We start from the raw sequence: 19,682 nt of genomic DNA, 5'->3' as shown, positions 1-19,682 counted from the left end.
GGTGCCCGCTCGCAAACAAGAGTCCCCAGGACAGAAAGCAGCTTGCTTAAATATTTAACCAAAGCATATGGTGAGCTCCACATTTGAGGGTGTTCAGTCAGGTGATAGATGTCTTTCCAGATCCAAGCATATGTGCTTGCCGACACACATCTATTCCCTGGCGCACAGACGCCCTCCTGCCACTGGCACAGATGATATCCCTGCGCTGCTTTCACCTCCAAACACCCGCTCCCGAGCCAGCACAGGTGCGCAGCTCATGGATCCCCTGCCTGTATCCCACGGCAGCGCTGCACACAGATCTTCACATCCTGGGAATGTGGTGGGACTCCCCTGGCTTTTCTGCCACCCCCTCTGCCGCCTCTCCCATGGCACCTGTTGCAGGACTGATGCCTTCCCTGATTATTGTTTCAGCTGCCTTTTATAGCTCATCCCAAACTGCATAAACATCCCCAGCTTTGCCTCTTTGCTCAGGCCCCGCCACCTCCGTCTCCATCGTCATCACCTCCCCACCCACCTTCCGGGCACGCGCTGACTGTGCTGCTTGCCTGGGCTTTCCTCTCCCTGACCCCACCTGTCTCCTGACACCCCGGCACCCCAAATTTCAGCCACGCTGACTGGAGGGTGCATCTGGAACAACCTCTCCACCTCAGACTGGCAAGGGGACTTCAAATGAGCCGCACCAAGTTGCTTATTCCTTCTTCAAGGAACAGTTGCATTTTTTTGCCTTAACTGCCCCCTTTCCACCCACTTTTGAGAGCCAAGCAAGAAGTGCAGAAATACAGCTGTGACCTTCCCAGACCAGCAAACGCCTTCTGGTGTGGGAGTGAGGCAGAGCAAGTGCTTGTCCCAGCCAAGGGGTCTCAGCCCCTGGCACAGCCTGGGAGCAAGCAGGCTCTCCTGATAAGCCCAGCCCTGCTTCCCCTTCATAAAACATGCAAATGTCCATCTTCCAGCACGAGCAACATCTGCTCCAGATCAAAGCAAACAACAAAGAACAACTATAAAAGTGTCTGGAAGAAAGAAAAAGAGGGAGAGTCAGACTTGGATTCTGCGGGTTATCTGTGATGCGCACTGGCAGCTTCCTGAGCATCAGCCTGACGCTGCTCTTGCTTTTCGTAACAGCTTCCTACTTCTGTCACACACAGACTTCCCTGTGTTTCACGGAGTTTGCTGCCACAGGTCCTGCCTCTGGGATTCGGCGAGGGGGAGTCCTGGGTGTCCTATCCCTGCTTGCAGCAATGCTGTGAGTCAAACCGAGCCCACCCTCTGGCAACACAGGGTCTGCCAAAGGCAGCCAGAGTCTGCCAAAGGCAGCCAGGGTCTGCCAAGGGCAGGAACCCCAACATGCGGCTCCAGGACTCCTCCAGGTTGTAACCAGAGCACTTTGTAGCTGCCAGGTCAGGAGAAGGGGCAGTGCTGGCTGCCACAGTGCCAGGCACCTCCATGGTGCCTCCTCCCTCTTTTGTGTTCCAAAGCTTTCTGCCTTCAGGGAGCAAATTGAGAGCCCTGTGCCTTCAATTACACGTGTATTATAATGGGCTTTCAAATCAGTTTGTGCTGCTCTAACACAATTATAGTTAAGAGAAAAGCAGAGAGGGCTTCATCCTGCGGTCATATCCTTCCATCATATCAGCCCCGCTCAGGAGCTGTTTTGAGCCTGTCCAAAGGTGTGAGAAAGGGCAAACACAGCCTCAGAGCCTGCTAGGTCACAAAGGTTTGTACACAAACCCCATGTGGGTGCCTACCCTGTTCCCCAGGGCTGCCTGGACCCTGGGATGGCAGCACCACCCCCTTCCCAGGTTCAGCACAGCTTTGCCGAGGGGTTGATCCCCCTCTTCACAAACCTGGCAGCAGCCAAAGCCACGAAGAAAGAAGGCTGGAAACAAAGAGGACATACATAACGACCTTAATAAGCAATTAATAAATAACTAATGACAATAGCTCGTTCTAAAGCGAGGCGTAATGAGATGTGTCATACAGCACCGAAATGTGTCTAAATGATTTCCCAAACAGGTAACGGCTCCTGTTGCAGGGAAGCTTGGAGGACACGAGATTTTTTACACCAGTCTCTGCAGCAGGTTATACAGCACAGCATCATAATAACTCAGAGGAGGAGGGGGAAACAAGACGTTCCCAATCATTCATTAGTAAAGTATTTGTGAACGCGGGTATAATTCACCGCATAAACAGCAGGGTTTCTGCAGGCAAACTTTATAGCTAAGTGCCAAAAGGGAGCCCAATCTGATTCCACTTACGACAGCATAAATCAGCACTACTGCTGCAATCAACAAGGGATACACCACAACAAATGTGGCACAATAGGAGAGTCGGGTCTCAGGCACAAGGATTTTTCCCTGATTTCTGGATGGGTCCAGGTCACCAACCTGGATCAAGAGCAGTTCCCTCAGGAGTCAGGGTGCTGCCTCATTAGATTCACTGCCCCGCTTTCAAGACTCTGAAGGGACCTGCATGATTTTTCCTGCCACAGAAAGGAAGAAAACACCTGACACCAAGCCCTGCACCTGTGGGGAATCAAATCAGAGTTGCCTTGCATGGCTATTAATGAGCAGCTTTAAGAGGAGGCAGAATCCCTCCCTCAGGTTTGGGAGAGTTCTGCGTTCATGTACCAATGCCTGAAGGAAAATGTAGCACTGCTCTGGACTTCATTGCCTCCTTTAAAATGAATCTAATGATGCTGAGTGAAAAGAAAACAAGAAGAAAGATATAAAAGCAAAGTTTTTCCATTATTATCCATGAAGAAATGCAGCCAAACAAGGAGTGTTTGGCAGTTCAGCTCCCTGTCTAGACAGATCTCATTTTCAACTCCACACACGCTGCACGGATCTAGTTTCCAGTTTTTGCACCCCGAGCCACCTGGGATTCCCCCTGCAAGCCAAGCAACGCCTCATGAAAGGCAGAAAATTGAAGGCTCTCGAATCCTTAAGACACCTGCATCATTTTTCCAGCATTATTGACACCTCTCCTCAAGGCACGACAGCCTCTCTCACGACTGCCTCCACAGTGACCATCAAAGTGACAGTGACTCTGTCACACCCTGCTCAGGGGACGCAGGGTCCCCAGCTCCTCTCATCCCACGGGGTACCAGTGAAGTCTCCATCAGACCCTTGGGAAAATCCCTGTGTGGGGATGAGCCAGAGCGTGCCGACAGCACCCCAGAAAGTTGGAACACGACTTGTGGTTAATACAAAGCTTGTCAAACCCATCACCTCGAAATGCTGAATGTCTTTATTAGATTCCTTTATCTCCCCCCGAGATCGGAGGGACAAGACGAGATGATTCTCGGCGGAGATGTCATCATCCAGAAACTAATTAAAGGCTGCGCGGGAAGCCGGGCCACGCACACTCTGGAGAGCAAAACGCATTAGCAACCCGAGTCGGGGAAAATATTACAAGTGAACTTCAGATCAGAAAGGGCGAGCGAGGGATTTCAGAGCAGCTCTCCTCTCCCTGTCTTTCCTCACACTCATCCCTACACTCCCTCGTCCTCGATAACTGTCCCCCAGCTCGGGCTGGGTAGGACCAGCCTGGGACCTGGGCCAACAGGGGATCCTTTCCTGCAGCAGGTCATGCCTTGGGAGAAAATAGTGATTTGTAGAATTTCCTTTATTTTTAATGATAAAAAAGCCTCCTTGCTGTGGGTCAATAAGTGCAGAGAAGGATGGATGGATGCTGGCTCCGCCAGAGTGCTCCTGGCAAAACCCTCAGTCTCATTGGGTCTCATCCCTCCATCAACGTAATGACAAGAATTTCTCATCCTTGCAGGCTCATTAAAAAGACAACAACATATGAAATTATAAGATACCCAGAGCCTGTGGCCACAGGAACTGGAGGTGGGAACATTTCTCCATGGGGACAGATGCACAGATCTAGTTTAGGACATGTGTCTCAAGTGGAGGCACCTGCAAATAGCCCATCCCAGTCAGCCTGGAGTCTCCTGTTCCAACAGACAGCAAATATCCACAGTATTGCTCATCTGGTCCATCAGCCCATGCTGTCCTGCTAAATTCTGCTCAAACCCCCAGCTCCCCTCCCCCCAGCCAGCCAGAGTGGCCATGCCCCACCCTCCTGCTCCCTGCTCTGCTCCTGGAGAGCAGGGGGGGCTCTCCCTGTCCCCTCCAGCTCTCTGTCCCTGCAGAGTGGGCATCACGCCAAGGGCTGAGCTCGCCGAACCACCCCTGTGCCACTTTACTCCTCAAAAGGGACCTGACAGGAACAAAGGAGCTCAAACAACCTTTCCAAAGATAAATCAGATGCTCTAATGCAGCCTGCATCTCCAATGAATATAGGGCAGGTGTCTCTGAAGTGAAGTATTAGTTAAAATGATGCTCTTTAAATTACATTTCGGCTATTTCAGGCAGACAGGTTGTGTGTGGGTTGGGCTGGGTTTTTTATGATCTATCTGGAGGCTTAAAAAGACACAGAGAGAAATAAATCTCCCTTCCATTAAAAACACACTATGCTCTTGCATATTTGTTCTTATCTCGGCGCTCTCGCTCTCGTGCTCCCTCTCCCTGGGCTGGAGCACAAAGTAAGTGTTTGTGATTACACTTCCACACTGACACTCAGCTAATTCGAGGAGCCGCCAGCCCATGCCCAGGCGGAGCACACAGCCTGCCCGCCCTCGCAGGAGGATGAGCTGTGCTTCCCAAAATGCCACGCTGGACCCAGTGGCTTTACTTCAAAAAGCATCGAGGTCGGTGGTGTTAATGTAGAACCAAGGGAAAACCTCAGGTTTTGATTGAGTTATTTGGATCTTCTGAGTCTATCCATGCCCTTTGTGCCTCATTTATCCATTTACACCCCTCCATTGCCATCACTGCCTGTCCCCTTTCCTCCCATCCTTCCCGAGCTCCAGCTCTTCCAGGTACCCCTTGTGCTCCAGACAGGGCTTTTCCTTCTGCTTGGGCTTCTTCCTGTCTTTGCCTTTGACTCCAGTTAAAAATTAATGGATCAGGCAGGGAGCACAGCCCTGCTATTGTCTGATTAGGTGGTCTGGAGGCTGCTACTTATGACCAGACTCTGTTTGTCTGGGAGAACAGAGTGGGAGAGCAAAGCTTGTGAAGTGGGAGAACAAAGCTCATGAGGTGGGAGGTCAGCAAGGTCCAGCAGTTTCAAATGAAGCAGAGGTGAGGTGATCTGTGCCTCCATATGCTGCCACTCCTCCTATCCCCATGGGAACACATCCATCACTCCAACAGAGGCAAGTCTACCTTCCCAAAGATGCCCTGATCCATTCCTTACTCCTCTTAGTCGTTTCTTTACATCCCTGCTTTTTCAGGCTCTCCTTGTTGGGCTCCAAGAGCCCCCCAGCCTTCCTCACCCTTCCAATGAAATACTTCTGGTCCTCATCCTATCCCAAGGCACATTTCTAGGCTAACTCACAACTGCCCCAAGTCCAGGGGAACCAACCCAAAGCTAGGCCAAAGCTGCCAGGAACAAGCAGGAGCGCAAATACCGACGATTCAGAGTCTGTGGGATGATGCTCACTGTCCTTCCCACACCTTCAAATGTGGTTTATCCCTATCGTCAAAACACCCTGGGAGATAAAGGAGCATTATTACTCCCACTTTACAGATGGAGAAATGAGACCCAAAGATCAAATGGGCCAGAAGTGCCTGTTCGGATCCATGCTCTGCAGCGCCAGCCTTTCAGGCTCTGTGGAGCTTGGAAAACCTTGGAAAAAAGGCACAAGGAGACTGAGGGTGGCTGCCAGGGCAGGTATTTCCATTGGGCTGCACTGAATGAGAGCTCCATGGTTAAAAATCAGTCATCAGGCCACTGAGACACAGCCGTACCTCCCTGTACACAGAGGGGCAATTAAAACTCCAATCCCCAACAAGCAACATACGACAGAGCTAAAAACGAAGGAAAAGGAGGGAGCGACGCTCCCACAAGGGAAGGATAGCGCTGCGCCTGGAGAACGCGGGGGCTGCTCTCCTTTCCCATTAGGAATGCTCCTTCATTTCCTCTTTCTCCTAAACAAAGCCCTCGAGCCTTCTTCTCGGCCACACTCATGGTTCCGAGAGTGCCAGAAAAGCCACAGGGAATTATCCCTGCCAGAGCATCCTTAATTTCCCTATTTGTCTTCCTAATGCCCAGCCTCATCACCAGCACCGTCTATTCCCCATGTGCTCCTGCTTTACATGGAAGGAATATTTTTACCCCATTCTTCCTATGCCTCTTTTTCCTCCCATTTAAGCATTTTGGAGGCTTTTTATCCACACTCTCCTTTCCTTTCTTTCCTCTTCCCCTTTCATTTTTAATACCTGTGGTTCTCCGATTCAAAATCATTACTGTTTTTAACTTGACTCGAGCCTCTTAATTAAGTTACTTTCCATTATTTTTTATCTAGTCCATTTGTCTACATCCCCCGCACCCTCCCTAATTCTCCCTTTCCTCCCCAAGGCAGGCTGGGTATGAAATCTTACATTTCCATTTGGCTAACAATCACTTTGAATTTTTAAATGCTATTAAATTGGATCACACCAGTCACTGGACTGGAGTTGTCGAGCTGTGATATTTACTCGCGCCAGTCAAAGGGAAATGAAATTGTGGCGGCGCAGGGGGGAGGCGATGGGGGAACCCAGATTTATTCTGCCCGCGGTCCTCGCAAACAGGCACAATCCCCTCGGATTTCTGAGCGAGTTCAAAGGAAGCCCTTACGCTCAACCATGAATGTATTGTAATGTCTTTAATAAATCAATTACTTGTTGGCAGGAAATGCCACTGCATCTCCAATCCTTGTAATCACCTCAGCCTTGCTGTGTTTTAAGTGTGGAAAGCTCACGGAGGTAGACGGGGAGCCAGGAGCGTCGTCAGCATAGGGCAAAGCACGGAAATCACCGCTCTGTCTTGCCAGGAAAGGCCAAAAAGTGCAGAAAGGATTTGCATGATGTGAAAACACACACACAGAGTGACCCCCAGCTCCAAGATAAGGACACCACGGTGCTGGAGGGACCCTGCCAGCACCGCATGGGCTCACCTGTCCCAGGGCAGCTCCTGGGATGCAGAAGCTTGGAAGGAATGACCACAGCAGGTTCACTGGGAAAGGAGGTGTGGTGATAAATGCCTGTCCCAGGAAATCAGCCTGTGGTAATGGGAGCAGCCCCTGCTTCTTCCTGCCCAGTGCTGAGCAGGGGGATATTGCAAAGCAGTGTTTTCCCACTGCCCCAAGAGCCAGACAACCTTTTGCCCCTGAGTTTTGTGTTTCTACTTCAGGAGGGTACTATATTTCGATTTTACTATAAGAGGCCTTTTCCAGTCGAAAATTTGCTAAAGGGAGCGGGATTTGATTACAAAGCAGCCCTGGCCAAATCCAACCCCTCCTCCTCTCTCTGTGCCGACAACATGCTCCCCTCCACAACAACAATCATCTGAGCACAAACAGACAACAGAGCTTTTCAAAAAGTAATGAACTCCGGTCGGAGCCAAGGCAGGAGGGGTTTAATGTTCAGCGCAGAAAGCTTGCCGAGGCCATCAATTATATAGCCCTGCTGCTGAAGGAGCAAAAAAAAAAAGAATATTTCAGACAGACCCGGCCAAAAATAAAAGATGGGGAAGGAAATCACTGTGAGAGAGATTTAATTTCACAAGCGGAGAGAAGTGTTTGCAAAAGAGGAGGAGGATCAAAGGCTGAAGCTCTCGGGCTGGCTGCGAGGAGGGATTACAAGGAGGGCAAACCATGGAGGAGACATCTCTGTTGATGCCTTGTGTCAAGGCTGGGCCAGGCAAGGAGAGCCCCGGGCACAAACTGGGGGGTCTGTTGGCTGTGGGGGCTCAGTGATGGGAGACTCGGGCAGAGAGGAGGGTGGATTGTGACCTGTTCATCTCACCTCACATAGGACAGCAAACCAGCACAGAGTCTGTGGCCTCTCCTGCCTCATCCCAAATCCTACCCAGGAAATTATACAAGATGCTACCAAAAAGAAGAGCTGAAATCTTTTGGGCATCTCTACTACTGGGACCAGTAAGCCAGAAATGAAAAATCCCAGAATCATGGAATGGTTTGGGTTGAAAGGGACCTTAAAGCCCACCCAGTGCCACCCTGTGCCATGGGCAGGGACACCTTGCACTATCCCAGGGTGCTCCAAGCCCTGTCCAACCTGGCCTTGGACACTTCCAGGGATCCAGGGGCAGCCACAGCTGCTCTGGGCACCCTGTGCCAGGGCCTGCCCACCCTCCCAGGGAGCAATTCCTTCTGTATGAGGGTATTGACCCAAGAAGACCTCCCCACCCTGTCCCCTGCACCCAGTGGAGCCGTGCTGATCCCTTCCAGTCAGGGACTAAGGAACAAATCCGCTTCCTTTCTGAGGGACAGGACAAAGGGGTTTCACTGCTGTCTCACAGCAGACGTGGAAAACCCAAACCAGAAACACATTTCAGTATCTTGTTTGAAGAATCGCATTTCCACCTCTTTTACAAAGATCTTTGCCTTTTTGTTCTCCACTTCCCACTTCTCCTTGTCTTTCTAAATCTCTTTCTTCTCCATTGCATCACCGGAACAGAAAGGAAAACAAAATCACAACTCTCCCAATGTTTCAATGCAGCTCCTTCTTCCCGGCTTCCACCTCTCCTTCAAAACCCAAGCAAGAACAGTATGAAAAACCCACATTTTCCACCCAGTTTCCCCCTTTATTCTCCCAGTGACCTCTCCCCAGCCTGTCCTCAAGCCTGGGGATATTTGCTGGAGGTTCTCCAGCCCTCGGAGGCGGCAGGGCCAGGCAGCTTTTCGGCAGCTGTTCCCTTGGCCTCTCCTTTATCTCCAGCATTGTGTTCACATCTGCTTCCCCCTCTGCCTCTTTCTCTGCCACTGGGAGCCTGCTTTTAAATCACTGCTCAGCACAGCAGCTGCCAGGCACAGGTTCCATGCCCCGTTTGGATGGGGGATCCAAAAGCCATTTGCAAACCTCCCTCTGCCTTTTTTCTTTTCTAATTTTCTTAATTTTTTTTTTTATCCTCCTGAACCTGCTGGTGCTGCCACACTGCTTTCCCCTCCTCCCTTTTGGCTGTGGAGCTCTCTTGGCTCTGGAAGCATGTTCAGACACCTGGTTGCTGGCAGTGTGGGATTTGGCAGTGGCTGGCAGCGTGCAGCTCTCCGATAGGAAACTGGAGGAGAGAGGGGATCACGATGGGGGTCAGAGCTACCCACCGTGGCTATCAGGGATATGCTGGTGGCCACTCGCACTGCTCCTGGCTTGTTGGTGGCTCTTCCCCACCCACATTCCACTGGCTTTGCCTGCAGCTTTGGCCAAGGCCATTTCTGCTTTTGCTGAGGATTTGTAGGGTAAAAAAGCACAGATTTGTGCTGCGCCGCCCAGGAGCTGGGACGGCATTTAGGACAAGGCACTGCCATCTGTGGCTCCTTTCCTCAGAGGAGTACTGCTCCCAAGCAGGGCGATTTTGGCAGAGCAAGGCAGCAAACCCTAGGGAGCAGAGCCAGGCACGTGGAGGGCTGGATGCCTCACTGCCACCCTGCCCACGCAGTGGCTCCAGGCTAAATTCCTATTCCAGATTGCAATCTCTCTGTGCTACCAAAAAAAGAGAGGGCTATATCCTTCCAGCAGCCAGTAATGCACAAAATTCCCTGAAAAAGATCGGCTGATTCCTCCCCAACCTCCTTTCACTCAAGGTCTGTGCAGGATCGCAGGCCAGGATCCCCATGGATGCCACCTTCATGGCAAAGACTACACCAAACAGACAAAAATCCCTTGGGAAGAGCCCTTTGCTTCATCCTCTGACTCCCCAAGCCTCCGCAACAGGTTTTTGCTTCTGGAGTCGCCTCTGGAGAGACTGGCCAGAAAAATCAGTTCTAAAGGCCAAAAAGAAGAGCCAGATTAAAGTATCAACTCTGAATTTATGCTCAGGACTTAAGGTTTAATAATGCAACAGAAAATCAATATTTAATAAAGCAAATGATGGAGAAAAACAGTGAATGGGAGATGAGCTGCTGCTCTTGTTTTCAAACAAGTAACCCCCGGAGGAGCCGGGTTGGCAGGATGGATGTGGAACCAGATTGCCACAAAGAGCTGGCACTCAGGATGCCTCAGGTCCCAGCGATTCCAGCTCTGGTGTCAAGGGGAGCTCACGGGTCTTTTATTAAAGGACAAACAAGGAATTACTGCGGTGGTCAGAATCCAAATACCCATGGAGAGAGATCAAATGCTGAGGCATGAGGGGAGCCGAGCAGCTGCTGCGCTGAGCAGGCACACACTGGGGCTGGGCTGGGGGAACGTGGGTGGGCAGCAACACCCTCAAATTCAGGTGCCAAAGAGTTGCCTGGGGATGGAGACCTGAGAAGCTGGGAGTGAGCACAAGGGCTCAAAGAAGAGGGAAAATTCCTGCCTGCCAAGCAGGAGAGGGAGTGGTGTGAGTAGTTGAGGTGGGCAAGTGGGCAATTGGGGCACTAAGCCTGGCTGGCAGGGGTGGTGGCACAGCAAGTGTGCAATCCTGGCTATGGTAAGGATGCAGCCCTGGGCATTGCAAGTGTGCATCCCTGGACACGGCAAGCACACATCCTGGGCACGGCAGGAGTGCATCCCTGGGCACAAAGCACACATCCCTGGGCAGAGCAAACCTGCATCCCTGGCATGTCAGGAGTGCATCCCTGGCCATGACAACTGTGCATTCCCGGGAACAGCAAGCAGACATCCCTGGGGACAACAAGAGTTCTTCCCTGACCGTGGCACACCTGCATCCCTGGGCACAACAAACCTCATCCACGGGTACAGAGTGCACATCCCTGAGCACAGCAAGAACTCATTCCTGGGCACAACAATCATGAATCCCTGGACACAGCAAGAGTGCACCCCTAGGCCAAAAGCACGCATCCCTGGGCATGGCAAATATGCATCCCCGGGAGCGCTGGGCCTGGGCAGGATGAGGAAGCTCCGCGATGCTGGGGAGAGATCAGCAGCTCTGCCTCCCTCCCCTGGAGGCTGGAGAAAACTGCAGCGAGCCCCTGCATGGCACAGAGATGTCACCGGCGTCTTGTCCCCCCTCTGCCCTTCCAGCCCTGATGCAATGCTGCCAGCTGGGAAAGAGGGGAATTTTGTCCATAACCATGCCAGTGATGGCAGGTGCTTCTTGGGGTACGTGGCTTACGGTGCACAAAGATCTGTGCCCCACCTCACAAAGTCTGGGGACTGGATAAATCCTCTAGGCAAAGGAGACTCTCACTTGCACAGGAATCAGTGCCCTTGGATGAAACCCCTCCTCTGGCACGCTGCGTGTGCCGGGTTGTCTGCCTGGCCCTGCAGCACGGCAGTAATTTGTAGCTTGTGCCGGGATCCTTCACATTGAAAGATGACATATAAATATAAAACGTTATCACTCCATAACAGCCACATGCTATAAAACGCCAGGCAGAAGGATCTGGAACTAGATGGAGGCAGTGCTTTAAATCCTTCCCTGCAGAGTTACTGCCGCTAAAACAACAGACCTGCTCCAAAGAGCTCCGGCAACGGAGGGAGAAGAGGACAGACCCCGATAAAAACACCACAATTGAGGAATGAGATGAATAAGTGACGGGATTACAGCATGACCTCCCCATGCTGACAGCCCCAGGGTAGCAGTAGCACCGGCGCACCGGTGACGTCTCCTCCCATTCATCCCCTGCTGTGATTTTCGGCGGATGCTCCGTGTTCCTGTAGTAACAACAAAGCGCTGGTACCAACGTTACACTACAAGGGGCTGACTCCGCTCCCGCGGTTACGATAACAATGCTGTTACTGTAGTAACATTACAGAGCCGAGGTCTCACTGTTCTACCCTTAATTTTATTGTCGTAAGATTAAATTGCAATAATGTTATTGAGCTGCCATTAGTGTTGCCATGGCAACAATAACATTAAGGTAGCGATATCACATTACAGTGGTCCAACCGTTCCACCACAAATATTTTAATGTAGTAAAACAAAAGAGATTACTGCAGTAACATTAAACTGCAGTGACCTCATTAAACCCCTACCGGCTTTATCACACTGCTGATAACAACACTCTCCTGGAAACCGCACGGGGCGGTGGGAGATGCCCAATGAGCATCCTGGGTGCTGCTGTGCCATCCCCTTTGGCTAGTAAATCCATGGGGAAGAACGGGGAGAGCCACACACAACTCCAGTCCTCCCTGCCTGGAGAGCTGCCGGCACCGCTGGCCTCCTGGATTCACCCGCTCCGCAGAAGGGATTAGCGGAGTCACTCTTGAACGGCTCTGGGTGAGGCGGGTGACCTCTCTCTGAAAGCCTTTGGAGAGGATGGGTGAACAGGGCTGCCGGGAGCTCGCGTGCTCAGAAAGGCTCAAAGAGGAGCAGACTCTTGTTTTCTAAAAGAGGGGTGATCCGAGGGTGACCTCCGCAGCTCGGAGGGAGTAGCAGAGAGAGTTCCACTGAGCTCTCCTCACTGCCACAAAAGTGCACACAGCTGAGCCAGGAAGGGTGGAAATAGTGGAGCCACGGGGCTGTCGGTGGTGGGAATGCCCCCAGCACTGAGGCACGGGGCAGCTGCAGGGGACCACAAAGGACTGGTGTTAGTGCTGTCCAAGGGAACCCAGCGACACACGGGACTACAGCATCAGCACTTCACCGGGGAGACAGAGAGGAATTAGCCACAGCCTGGGTGGACGCGAGAAAGAAAAACAGGAAGGAAATGAAACCGCTCTGTGTGTCCTATGAATCACTGGAGCTTCCTTCTCCTCTGCTCTAGTCTCCTGCCAATTATTCCTCCTTGGGAACAGGATACATCCTCCCATGGGTCTGGTGGTGCCTGGCCCGCTTCATCGCTGGGGTGCCAGGCAAGGCCAGAGGATGCCTTGAGGGAATGGTTTGAAATTGGAAAAGGTTGATACAGAGTAGATATAAGGATGAAGTTTTTTACAATGAGGCTGGGGTAGCACGGGTTGCCCAGAGAAGCTGTGGCTGCCCCATCCCTGGAAGTGTCCAAGGCCAGGTTGGACGGGGCTTGGAGCAGCCTGGGATAGTGGGAGGTGTCCCTGCCCATGGCACAGGGTGGGACTGGATGGGCTTTAAAGTCCCTTCCTACCCAAACCACTCAGGGATTCTATGCCTTCCCTTCATCCCAACCTCTCCATTACCAAGTTGCCCTCTTTCTAACAACGTTAACTCACTTGAGCACTCTTCACCTCCCCATCCCTCCCACTCTTACACCAGTGGGCTCATCCACAAGCTCTGGGAAGGAGCAGCAGGGTGGGACACATTCCCAGTGGGATGCAGCATGCCTGGCTCCCTCCAGTAGCAGCAGGACATGAAACTGGGGCAGCCTGAAGCTGCAGCAAGGGCAGAATGCGAGCCCAGAGCAAATTCTTTCACAGTACAGACTCTGGAGTCTCTTTTCCCCCCTGCTCCCACCCCATGATATAATTGCTAATTAATAATAACGTTTAGCTCTCAGATAGCGCGTTCCATCTTCAAAGACCTCTGTCGACATTAATGAATTAATCCTCATCAACCCCCCTGTGAAGTAGGTGACAATTATTATCTCTGCCTCACAGATGTTAAACTGATTTGCAAAGAGGTCAAGTGACTTTGGGGAGGCTGGAGGGAGCCTGGCCGGGTATGAGGCCACTCCACAGGGGAACATGGACAAGCACATCCCGGAGAAGCAAGGGCTGAGATCCGGGGGTGTGGGGGAGATGGAGAGATCCAGGGGCAGTAATGGATGTGGGATCTGCAGAGATGCTCCCCAAGGGCAGAGCAAAATGAGGATAAAGAGCCAAAAACTAGGCCAGTGCGTGAGAGCGTGTGGGAGACCTTCAGTCCTCCACAAGAGCCCTGATACAAAAGGCAAAGATGCTTTGGCAGAGGGACGGTGATCAGCAACAGAAGGGAGATGGGAAGGAACACATCAGTCAAAGGAGCCGAGAGCGCAGGCGAAGTGAGGGAGGATTTCCATTTCGTGCCACTGGTTTCCTCCCCTCCACTGCTTTGGGGAGGCTCTCCCAGCTCCCCTGTGCCTTTTAGGAGCTATCATCTAAACTTGTTTTTGCTTCTAGAAGGAACAGCTGCTCCCACGGGGAGAAATGTGTGGACACACCAGTAAATCCGTGCCAGAAGCAGGGGGAGTATCTCGCCCAGTGTGAAACTCCAAGCCCATGGCTTCAAACGTGACCAATGTCTGCACATCCTCTGCCACTGGTGGGCAAATCCCTTTGTCCCTCCTTGCTCCCGGAATCGGTAGCATTGGTGGCACAGGGGACAGGCTCAGCCCCACAGGTAAGGTGATGATGACTTCAGGGACTGAGCGTTCCTTCCAGCCACTCTGCTCACAGCAAAGGCGTTTCCCGGGCACCCAGGCGGAAAAACAGCCATAAAAAGTTCTCCTTGTTGTCCCACGAGTGAAAGGGGCTTGTGGCATCAAAGGAAAATTAATTGGGCAGAGTTTGGTGGTTGAAACAAAGCTCGGGCACCACAGCCCCACTGGTGGCTTTATCTCGCAGGCACAGACCTTGGCAGAGCTGCTCCCCGTGCAGGGACAGGTGCCACCGGCACTGCCATCTCTGCCCCCTGCCACCCCCGCCACTTGTGCCCGCAGCCCCCCGACTCCGCTGAGCAGGTAATTAGCTCCCAGACAAAGGCAGGGATTTGAAGATTAACCTGGGCTCAGGAAGGAGTGGGGAAAACTCATTTACACCAAACAAAAGGGGAGGGGTGATTAGTTGCTCCAGTGACAACAGCAAGAGCCAGATAGGGCCAGGGAAACTGATAAAGAAGCGGGGAAAGCGCTAATATCCCCCAGTTGCCTGCTTTTGCCTTTTTTTTTTTTTTCCCTTCTTTCTTTCTTTTTAAGCACTAAAATTCCACCATTTTCTATCATGCAAATTCGTGTGCCTAAGTGAGATTAAACTCTGGCAGGCTCCGTGCCTCCTTCTCCAAGTCCATTTCCCGCACCGAGATAAGGCCAACTTCCCTTAATGCATCTTACAAGGCAGTGGGAGTGTTTTGCAGGCACGCATTGGAGACGGCTTATTATCAATACAAATAAGAGCTTTCCAGATATCATCCTTCTCCTCCTCTCTCCTCTCTCTCCTTTAAACCCAGGGACCCGGAGAATGGCTTAAGTAGCTCAAATGTCCTGCAGGCAGCAGGGAGAAGGGGGAGGCTGCGCCTGAGATGATGCTGCCAGAAGTAGGACTCGCTAAGGAAACTGGAGTGGGATATAGGAGAGGAGAGGAAGGGAAAGCATCGCTCCTTGGAGGTCAGTGGGACCTAAATCCTCTTCCATGCTCTGGGTGTCTGCTCCCCTCCAGGTTCACAGCTTGCCTATTGCAAGTGGGGCTTCCCTGCATTTTTGTTTCTCTAGGATTTACTCCCAGAAACATTTCACTCTCCCTGCACGGTCCAAGGCAGATTCCTGCAAACACAGGCAGTGCTGCTTCCTGGTGCTTTGTCTGGTTTTATGGCAACTCCTCCTAAGAAGGAATGAGTGCTGAAGGAGTGGGACCACCTTCCAGACCCTGCAGACGACAGGGATGCTCCCTGAGCTGCTTGCTTTAGGCCTGTCTGTAATCTGGGAGCACCTCTCCAGGAGAGATCCAGGTGCTAAGAACCTCCTTATCCCTTTGGCAGCTCTGTTGTTGGCTGACATCAGCTTGGCACCACCAGCCTGACCCCATTTAGAGCAGTCCCCGAAATAGGAGGTCTGAACTCTGGTGCATTTGGTGCCAAGGGTCTGTTGTCTCATTCCTGAGCTCATTTGTCCCACATTAGCACAGAGGCACCGACCTGCTATTCCTGGATCAGCAGCAATCACCTTTTCCCTTTTGTACCAAGATTTCAAGACTGACAAGTGTTTCTGAAAGCCTGGCCAATGAGGAAAGGTGGGAGAAACAGAGCTTGGATGGTTTCAGAAAGAAGGCAGCTAAGGGGCACCGGGATAACAACCTTCCCAAAAAGCAAAAGGTTATTACAGAGGACACTGATCAATTGTTCCCCAGATCCACTGGGAATAGGCTGAGAAAAACTCCACTTCATTTGCAACAAAGAAGGTTTAAGTTAGATATTAGCTATACATTTTCTAATTAAAAAGGTAGCAAAGCAGTAGAATAGATTGTCTGGGGAGACTGAAGAACCTGCTTTGTTAAAGATTTTCAAGAATAGCTTTCACATATGCTTGGCAGCGAGGCCTCTGCCTGCTTGCAGGGGGACAGGATAAATTAGCTCTCGAGGTGCCTTCTCCCTACCTATTTTGGGATTTTGGTCATCCAATGGAGCCAACCTAGAAATAAATGTGCAGCTCACCCCCTGCCGCAGCATGGGCATCCTCAGTTCTGGGTGTCTCTACCCGATTCTCTCCTTGGGGACCATTCCCAACCCTCATACTCTAAAGGAAGCTCCTTCTCCCACCCCTATCCCTCTCCTGTTTTTTGCTCCTCCCCCCTCCCATAGCTCTGCTTCTCTCCAGCAGCCCTTGGCCAAAACCACGGATGCCCTCCATCCATGGCTGTTTCCCAGCGATATCCCCTAACCCTGGGGAGAAGGAGGGATGCAGGCACAGGCTGCGAGTGTCTGGGCCTGGCTGATACGCACCCATCCTGCTTGCCTGGGGGAGCAGCAGGCTGCTGGAATCGTGGCTGGAAGGGGAAGAGCTCCCTGCCCCCCCTGCAGCCAGTCCCTTTGGAGAGCACAGCCTGCCCCGGGGCACGATTTAATTGCATCCTGAGAGGCTGCAGTGCTCCTGCCTCCAGAGCCGTGCCCCCAGGCCCTTTCCTGGTGCAGCAAGGGGAACGTCAGGACCTGCTTAGAGCAACCTGCACACCTCCCTCTTCCTGGCTAAACCTGTTTAAAAGGAGACACCCCCTTTCCCACCTCCTCACACCACCTCCCCTTTCCTACCAAGCTGCAGGAAGGGGCAAAATGTCCCAGGGCCATGTGCTGAGCTTGGCACATCCCTGAAATGTGGTGCTTAGCCACCCTGCTTTCCTGGGAGGGGGAATAAGCACCACCTCCCACAAGCTGAATGTCGTTTTGGACAGGATTATTCCAGAATACATATTTATAGGGCCCATTTTCCAAGGCAGGAGAGTTAATCCTGTCACCCCAGTCCAATTTTCATCAAGGTCATTAAGGCAGGTCTCCCTTTAATTGGACATGATAGTCACTTTCATGTCCTGCTCTGAGAAAGGGCTGGGTGAGCCAAAGAACTGCTCTTCAAATTAGGGGGCTCACTCTCCAGAGCCGGAATTTCTGCCGGCAGCAGGAGGATCGTCAGCACATTACAGGACTGAGCCCATCCCTGAATCATCCCGTACTTAACCGCTGCAAGGAGTTAAGCTCTGACCTTTTCCTGCAGCACCCAAATATCTCTTCCTAATGATACAGCGAGACACGGGAGGGATGGGCCTGGATGTCTGGTGATACAGGAAATTTAGGTCAGGAAATGGGAATCAGAAGAGAACAGATAGAAATTGTCCTGCATCACCCCAGCATCTGATAGCGACTTCAGAACTTGCTGGTGATCGACTTTAGCTTAAGAAACTCAGGCAGGTAATAAGAGATTGCAAGATAAACAGCCAGAACCGGGACTGGCAATGCATCCGCTTCCTCTCCGCACTTAATGGAGATGGAAAAAGTCTGGCTCTGGTTAGTCAGCTTGATTGCTCGAAGAGGAAAGGGAAAATGAAAAGGGAGGGAAGAGGGAAAATAAAGGCCCTGAGTCTGGGTTTTTTCCCCACTTCTATTCATTAGGCTGTCAATAGTGCTCAGGCCTGGAATATCGACGGCGGATTAGCTCAACCCGACTCTGTGTACAAGACCAATGCCTTTTTAACCCAGCTTGTTTCCAAATCAATACACCAATCAGCATTCGAAAATTAGCCCGAGACGAGATTCCAATACTCAAGCTGGTGTGTCATGTTAAGAGGGCTCCTGGCCAAATCACAGAAGAAGCAGCAGGAAAAAAACGGTTGCTAGCAAGGGATTAGAAATTTTCCATTAATCTTCCCCCAGGCTAAGAGCTCATCAGGCTCCGTGTGTCCCTTCGCAAGGCTCCCCCTTGTCCAGCTCATGTCCTGCCACATGGACACAGGATCTATCTTCCACGAATGTCCACCTGCTTGACCATCGCATGTGGCCACGCCTGCCTGTCTGCTCTCAAGAGGCCGTGTGTGCTCACACACTTGCTGAAGAGCACACGTAGGCACCCACTTAGCCGCCAAAACTGCTCCAGCACCCTGTGCTGGCTTTTCTCCTCCTCTTCCTCCTCCAGAAGTACGGAATTTCAACACACAAACACATATTGTTGCTAGGCATACACACACCCCCACAAAGCACACAAATCTGCCAGCTCTCTCTTTTCCCCCAACACAAGTTTTACTTCAAGCAATGCCTCCAGCTTGGAAAACAAAAAAACATCAAAAACCAATAACAACAAACAGCACTGTGGGTTTGCCAGCGAGTGTGTCAGGATGCAGAGCTGCCTGTATCAGAGCCCTGGGATTATATCAGGGAAGTCGGATAAAACCACGCCTGACAGAGTTCAAGAAGCGTTTGGAGAATACCCTCGGGCACATGGTGTAACTCTTGGGGACGGTGCTGTGCAGGGGTGCAGGGCCAGGAGTCGGACTCCATGATCCTCGTGGGTCCCTTCCAGCTCAGAATTCTCTGATTCTGTGAAATTCATTACCCAGCTTGGGACGATCCAAGCTTGTGGATCAGCCTCTCCACCTGCACCGAGCTGTGTCACATGCTCGATGTAGGAGCAATGGGAGGAGAAGACACCAGCGCAAAAGGAACAGAGAGAAAAATCCCAAGCCCAACCCCTCTACAAACTCCCTTCGTCTTACCTTGCACGATGAGATGGACACGCGATGTCTTGGGGTGATTGTCTGTCTGCACGGAGCAGGTGTAGGGGCCCTCATCGTACACATCCACATCCTGGATCTGGATGCTGTACTGGGTTTTGGTGTTGGCCAGGAGCACCACCCGAGGGTCCAAGCACCACTTGTCATTGCCGGCATAGAGGATGCTGCTGCGGTTCAGCCAGGCCACTCGGGTCACCCGGTTGTCCACGGAGCACCTGGAGAGAGGCAGAGGTGACCCATCAGTGAGCTGCTCTTGGGCGCTCTCCCTCCCTTCCTCCCTTCCAGCCCTCCTGGTCCTCCTGGCACTATTTTTAGCTTTGCTGTCAGCAGCACTTTCAGAGACCAAGTGCTTTCAGTGTCCAAAGAGGACAAGGTCAGCACTTTCCCTGCGGTGCTCAGGGCACCGATATCCATCTAAACCGGCAGCTCCAGACATTTGCCCAAGAGCTTCACGGGGTTTTCAGATGCAGGGCAGTCAGAGCCACCCAGTACCAGCCTTTCACTCCTCCATTCCTGTTTATTCTTTTGCAAACTTCCAGACAAACAGACCTGAGCCCAAACCTCCACCTCAAGTCCACACTTTTTTTGGGGGGTGCAGGTTGTTACTTCCTGCCCAAACCCATCACCTGCCGTTCCCTCTGCAGACCTTCGCATCCCTGCAGCCGGACTAAGAAATGCAAAGTGGTGCTGGGAAAGCAGCACTTCGCTGCTTCACAAAGGAGCAAGGGAAATTTATCTTTGGAGAAAGCCAGCTCTGACACACACACCCCTAAAGAGAAGCCTTGAGCATCTGACCATTTGTCCCCTCCGACAGCTCTTCCTTCCATACCCATCAGCCGCATCGCTGCACCTCCC

General features: G+C 51.9%; 1 protein-coding gene across 4 annotated transcripts in view; it reads right to left on the bottom strand.

Moving 5' to 3' along the window:
- The window catches only part of LOC116455711 (protein CEPU-1), a 355,205-nt gene that overhangs the window by 31,365 nt on the left and 304,158 nt on the right, over window positions 1-19,682 (bottom strand). For all 4 annotated transcript variants that reach the window (XM_032133928.1, XM_032133931.1, XM_032133927.1 and 1 more), the window contains one exon: window positions 18,810-19,042. In XM_032133928.1, coding sequence (XP_031989819.1) covers window positions 18,810-19,042 — 233 coding nt within the window. The remainder of the gene's footprint in view (window positions 1-18,809; window positions 19,043-19,682) is intronic.

The sequence above is a fragment of the Corvus moneduloides genome, chromosome 25, assembly GCF_009650955.1.
Source record: "Corvus moneduloides isolate bCorMon1 chromosome 25, bCorMon1.pri, whole genome shotgun sequence".
NCBI lineage: Eukaryota > Metazoa > Chordata > Aves > Passeriformes > Corvidae > Corvus > Corvus moneduloides.
This window is presented reverse-complemented; position numbering and strand designations above follow the sequence as displayed.